General features: G+C 64.6%; 1 protein-coding gene across 7 annotated transcripts in view; it reads left to right on the forward strand.

The window, feature by feature from the left end:
- Positions 1–5,149, forward strand: part of OSBPL5 (oxysterol binding protein like 5) — a 53,526-nt gene extending 48,377 nt beyond the window's left edge. For 2 of the 7 annotated variants that reach the window (XM_027579872.2, XM_027579875.2), the window contains 5 exons: positions 308–493; positions 688–814; positions 1,779–2,034; positions 2,544–2,646; positions 3,603–5,149. In XM_027579872.2, the coding sequence (XP_027435673.2) occupies positions 308–493; positions 688–814; positions 1,779–2,034; positions 2,544–2,646; positions 3,603–3,741 (811 nt within the window). In that variant the 3' untranslated portion in view covers positions 3,742–5,149. The remainder of the gene's footprint in view (positions 1–307; positions 494–687; positions 815–1,778; positions 2,035–2,543; positions 2,647–3,602) is intronic. The other 5 variants (XM_027579873.2, XM_027579874.2, XM_027579876.2 and 2 more) reach the window with 5 other exon arrangements.
- The last annotated feature ends 851 nt before the right edge of the window (positions 5,150–6,000 follow it).

Here is a 6,000-nt window from a genome sequence, read left to right on the forward strand (position 1 = left end):
AGAGGGGACCCCCTGTGACAGACACCATGTCCCGCTGGGGCAGCTGAGGGAGAGTGAGGCCTGGGGACAGCAGATGCCCAGCCGCTCCACAGGGAGTACCCTGCCAGTGGGGGTATGAGCTCAGGGTCGAGGAGTACCACCTCACTTTGAATCACCGGCGCTCTAAGACACTCAGGCTCCCCAGGAGAGAGTGAGCTCCCTGTCCCTGGAGGCAAGCAAGTGGAGGTTGCTCTCTAAGCCTCCCCTCCGGCGCCCAGGGGGTGGGACCGTCCAGATCACCTGCTCAGAGCACGTGCCCCACCCCCAGGCTCTGGCAGCATGTCACCAGGGCCATCGGCGAGGGCGACCAGCACAAGGCCACGCAGGAGAAGTCTTTACTGGAGGAGATGCAGCGGCAGCGGACCCGCGAGCGCCAGCAGAACCTCGTGCCCTGGAAACCACAGCTGTTCCGGCTGGACCCCGCCACCCAGGAGTGGCGCTACCGGCATGAGGAGTGAGTGCGGCGGTGGGGGGCTCCCCTGGAGGGGCGAGTAATGGGGGAGGAGGGGTTCCTGTGGGGGCTCACTGGCCGGCCCTGGCAGTAGGTCATCTCTGGGGCTCTGGCTACTGCTGGGAACAGGCCGAGATGGGGCCCCCTCCTCCCAAGGGCCACTGCCCCTGCCAACGGATGCCCTCTGGACCCTCCAGCCGTAGCCCCTGGGACCCCCTGAAGGACATCGCCCAGTTTGAGCAAGATGGGGTCTTGCACACAGTGCGGCGGGAGACCATGGCCCACCAGACCACCTTCCTGGGCAGCCCGGGGCCCAGGCACCAGGTCAGCTCCCCCAGGGTCCCTGCCCGGGCTCAACCTCAGCAGTAGGAAGGGACTGTCAGGCTGTAGGTGAGGCCGTCTCTCCCAACCTCACCCTTACCTGTCTGCCCCTCCCCCTTCGGTAGCCCCCCACACACTCACCCCCGCCAGCAGGGCCCCTGCTCCCTGGAGCCGCCCTCCGTGGTGCCAAGAGCACACGGTGCCAGTCTGCAGAGGAGGAAGCTGAGGCTCAGGGCAGCCTGGGGGCTTGCTCAGCCAGGAGAAGGAGGAGGCTGCATTTGCAGGGATGCTGAGGGGAGGCAGGGCCGGAAGCGGGGAGGCTCCAGGAGGCCTGCAAGAGGTTTCCGGAGACAAACACCAGGGTGCGACTTGTGAGGAAGCCTGGAGTGTCTTCCCTGGTGCCACGTGGGCGGAGGCCACAGGATGACAGTTCCCCCCTCCCCCCCCGTACTATAGGTTCTGTGTGCGGGCAGCTGCCTCCCCTGCACATGGTGGGAGGCCAGTGATCACATGAGCAGAACGGGCATGACCCTTCTTGCCCGGTGGCCGCAATTTCCCTGCAAGCAAGGGTCACAGTATCTCACTGCCCATGTGTCCCACCCCCCCCTCCCCCCCCCCGCTGTAGCCCCTCAGGCCGGGCAGCCCCACCCTCTCCACAGGCACCCGCCCACCTGGATGCCCCCCGCATCCCCCTCAGCCCCTCCAGTCGGCCGCGACGCAGCCACTCCTGTGCTCTGGGGAACTACCGGAGGTCCCTCTGGAGAGGTCGCCTCAGGACTGGGGGCGGCCTAGCTGTCAGCTCACACGGTGGGACGGGACCTGCCGTCACGGCCCCGGAGTCAGAACCACCCGCAGCCACGTCTTCTAGAGCAGCCCCGTCCCCAAGGCCGGCACGTCGTGTGCCCGCGGGCCCAGCTGTGGTGGACCTGGGTGAGCCCCTGGCTGCAGTGGCTCCGTCTTTCTCCAGGGGCCTGGCCCGGACCGGCGGCTCCGCAAGGCCAGCGACCAGCCCTCCGGCCACAGCCAGGTCACTGAGAGCAGCTCCACACCCGAGTCCTGCCCAGAGCTCTCAGACGAGGAGGAGGAGGAGGAGGAGGAGGAGGAGGAGGAGGAGGAGGAAGACGAGGGGGAGGGGGACGGCAGCAACTTCATTCCCGGTGAGCCCTCCTGGGCCGGCTACTCTGCAGGGTGGGAGAGGCCAGAGAAGCACCTTCCCTGGGCAGGTGTGTGCTGCACCTTGACCGCCCTCCCAGGGTCCTCCACGCCTCCCTGAGCCCAGGGGCAGACCAGGGGTGCGGAGGGCAGCAGTCCCCAGCCCTGCACTCAGACGGTGCGGCACCCCCTTTGGCTGGCAGGGGCGGTGCAAGGGGCAGGGCTGGACAGTATCCATCTCTCCGTATGACCATCTGATTGTGCCTCCTGTCGTCCTCACGGGTGTGCCGGCTCCTCCCCGACTTTGTCCCCGTCTCTAGGTGCATGAGCTGTGCCTTGCCATTTCTGTCTCCCAGGGCTTATTAGAGGCCCGCTGAGCTTGGGGGTTCCCTCTATGCCTGTCCGTCGACTCCCCGTGTTGTTAGCTTCACCTGAAGGCTCCCAAGAGGTGGGGCAGGGGCCCAAGCCGGGCACGACCCTGGGACCCTGCGTGGCGGCTCCCCGGACATGCCGGCTCGTCTTTGATTCTCCCTCCACCCCCTGTCCCCTGGGTCCTGTGACCGGTGGCCGGACATCCCAGGCAGCAGGAGCCCGTGCCCACGGTGTGGGAAGGAGGTGCGGCGGCTGCAGGCACTGCACGAGGCCATCCTGTCGATCCGGGAGGCCCAGCAGGAGCTGCACAGGTAAGTGTCGCTCCCGGGGATGGGGCCAGGGAGCTGCTGAGGCCGGGGAGGCCGTGCGTCGCTCAGAACTAGAACCCCCGTGGTTTGCAGAGGGTCTGATGGATGGAGGACAGGAAGAAGGCGGCCAGCTCTACCCGGGGCAGGCCGGTAGGGGGGTTGCGGGGGGGAGTTGGGGGTGCCACACTGTAGGGGGTCTTGTTTAAACAGGATGAGCCGGCGATGCTTGGTCCCTGAGCTCTGTGCAGGGAAAAAGCAGCTGGGGGCTGGAAGTCCAGGCATGGGCTGGCCCAGCCGCACTTGAGTCAGAGTGAGTCAGCCCCCTGGCACCACAGAGGAGGCTGGCCACGAGGCAGGGAGCCAGGAGAACAGCCAGACGTTTCTGTAGACACACAGTGCAGCCAGTCAGGGCGAGGTTACGAGTGTCCTGGGTGTGGCCCTGACATAGTCTACAGACGGGGGCTTATGCAATAGACGTTCACTGTCCCTCAGTCCAGGAGTCCGACGCCCGGGATGCAGGCGTGGGCAGGGCTGGATTCCCCCGAAGCCTCTCTCGTCGGTGGACAGCGGTGCTCTCTCTGGGTCCTCACGGGGTCATCCCTCCATGCGGGGCTGTGTCCTGATGTCCTTTTCTTATAAGGACCCCGGTCACACTGGATTAGAGCTCACTCCCGTGACCTCACTTAAACTGAATCGCTTCTTTAAGACCCCTTCTCCAAACAGAGTCACATCTGACCTGTTGGGTCAGGACTCCAACGTGGGACTATTGGGGCAAAGGTGGTCCAGCTCAGCCCGTCACAGCACGAGTGGAAAAGAGGCTGCAAGAGGCCCAGCTCCCCCAGCCATGAACCCCTTTCCCTGGAATCTGTGCCCGGGGGCCCCTGCGTACTAAGCCATCCATTGAAGGCAGGGATGCACGCCCACCCTGGCTTAGGCACTGTCCTCCCCTGTCGTTGCAGGCACCTCTCAGCCATGCTGAGCTCCACGGCAAGGGCTAGGCAGGTGCCGGCGCCAGGCCTCCTGCAGAACCCCCGATCCTGGTTCCTGCTCTGTGTGTTCCTGGCGTGTCAGCTGCTCATTAACTTCATCCTCAAATGAGAGCCCTTTGGGGGCAGCGTGGGCATCCAGCCCCACCTCTCCCTCCCAGGCACCAAGCACTTTCAGCCAGCCCAGGGAGGCAGAGAGAGCTAGCGAGCGTGACCACTGTGGACGGACGGGCCCACGGCGGCAGGGGGACAGCCGGAGGGACCTGGGGGGCCACACCGGCTCCTCCAGGGGAGGTGCTGACCTTCCCCGTGGGACCCTCCACCCAGTGCCGGCCTTAATGCTAAAGCCAAGTGCAGCTTTCATCATGCCTCTTGCCCCCTGGTCAACTTGCCTGCTCTGCTCGTTCCCGGTCCAGCAGCCGCTTGTCCCGTGGGAGTGCCGGAGGTGGGGGTGGACGGCCTGCCCAGGCATTGCGCGGTCACTCCCCAGCAGGGGTGAGTGGGGAGCTTTGGGTGAGCAAGCCGCAAGTCCCAGAGGTTCCCAGAGCCTCCTCTGTCCTGATGCACAGGGCTATCCTTCCTGAGAGCCTCCCATGCTGCCGGGGTCGCGCTAAGAGGGGCCTCCCTCGGACTCTAGGGTAGACTGGAGCTACTGTGGAGAGAACATTTGGATTTTACTCTGCTTCTGTGCTGTGTGGACGGGAGCCCCACGATACACCAATGGCACCCACCCTCACCTTGCACAGCCTGGGCCTGCCAAGGGGAGTGGACACAGCTATGCGTGCGTGGGCAGGGGTGCGCAGGGGGCGGCCGCACGGGCCCCAGCACTCCCTGGGATAGGGAAGCCCAGGTCTGCCACTTTGCTGGGACTGATGCACGGTCCTCCCGTTTTACACTTTTTTAATAAACGCAATTGCAATATTTTAGGCAGGCTGCAAGCAGCGTCTGGCGTCTCGCCTGTTTCTGTGTCAAGTGCCGCCATGTGCGTGTGTGTGTGTGTGTGTGTGTGTGTGTGTGCATGCGTGTGCACGCGAGCATCTGCACATGTACCTGTAGATACACCCTGAGCCTTAAAACTATGTGGGTGCCATCGGGACCCAGCGTCCCATTTTTCAGATTTTGTATCCACGTTCTTGTTCCCTGCCGGCAATGTGGGGACGTGTCTGTGCCCCAGGCCTTGAAATAAACGGCACGCGCACGCTCTGTGTTGTCTTCTTGGGGACTTCTGGCAATGTGGGGGGCGGCTTCCCAGGGAGAGATGCAATGCCAGCAGGGGGCTGTCGGGAGGGACCCGAGGCCCTGAGGATGGAGAGGAGGGATCCAGGGGAGGATGGGGGGCAGGGTGCAGGCACCCCCTCCCTCAGGGCCTCACCGCCTCAGCCCCTGGGCTTCAGGACAGGGTGGCGCTCGGGCTGGGCAGAGGAAGGGGCAGGTGGGTGCTGCCACTGCAGACCCTCTGGCTGCCTTGGGCAGAATGGACTCCAGGATTGGATCGTCCCCGGAGAGCCGTGCCCCGAGACTGGCCCTGGCCCCGCCCCCCCACCCCCCTTGTAGAGGCCACCCACTGTTGGAGAATGGGTGCCCTCGGGGTCCCAGCTTCCCACATCTCGATACCAGGGCTGGTTGCTCTAAGAGGAAGCTCTGGGCCACCTCCTCTCACTGCACCACCCACGTGTGGCCTGACTCACCAGCTCCAACACCATGCCCCACAGCAGCCTCAGAATCACCTCCAGAATTCTGTTTATGTCCTTGGTATGCCAAAAGTTCTGCCAAATCAACAAGGGAAAGAAAGGTGGGTGGGCATAACCCCGCAGAAATAGCTGGTCCAATGCCCAGATGGGTGGTGACCAGGGCATCACAGGGCACTTGGAAATAGTCCAAGCCCGGGCAGGATTTCTGGGTCCTTTGGGTGAACTCTTGGGGATATAGACACCAGTGGTGATATTTTAGGGTGATGTGGGTGCCCAGAGCTGCGCCTCCCATCCCCGTAGCCAGTACTGCCCTTCCCGGCCCCCTTGAAATGTGCCGCGATGGCCATCAGCCCCAGCTGGGAGGGTTGCAGCACGGGAGTGCAGGGTGCCCCAGGGGGCAACGAGCCTCTGGCCCGCCCTGCCCCCCCCCCCCCACGGCACCCCAGGGCAGGAAGGAGATGCACTTGCCCAGGGACACGGTGACGGTCACCGCACACTGTCTTATCTCCTTGGATGGATCCCCAGCGACTCCCAGCAGCAGGAACTTTCAGGAGAAGCAAGCGGGTCCGGGCAGCACTGGGAGGTCCCCTGAGGAGCCCCGTGCGTGGGGGCAACAGGCAGTTGCCGGCTCCCTCCCTGCATTCGGGGTCCTTGCCCTGGACAACGTCGTAGGAGGGTCG

This window comes from Zalophus californianus, chromosome 11 (genome assembly GCF_009762305.2).
Source record: "Zalophus californianus isolate mZalCal1 chromosome 11, mZalCal1.pri.v2, whole genome shotgun sequence".
Classification (NCBI taxonomy): Eukaryota; Metazoa; Chordata; class Mammalia; order Carnivora; family Otariidae; genus Zalophus; species Zalophus californianus.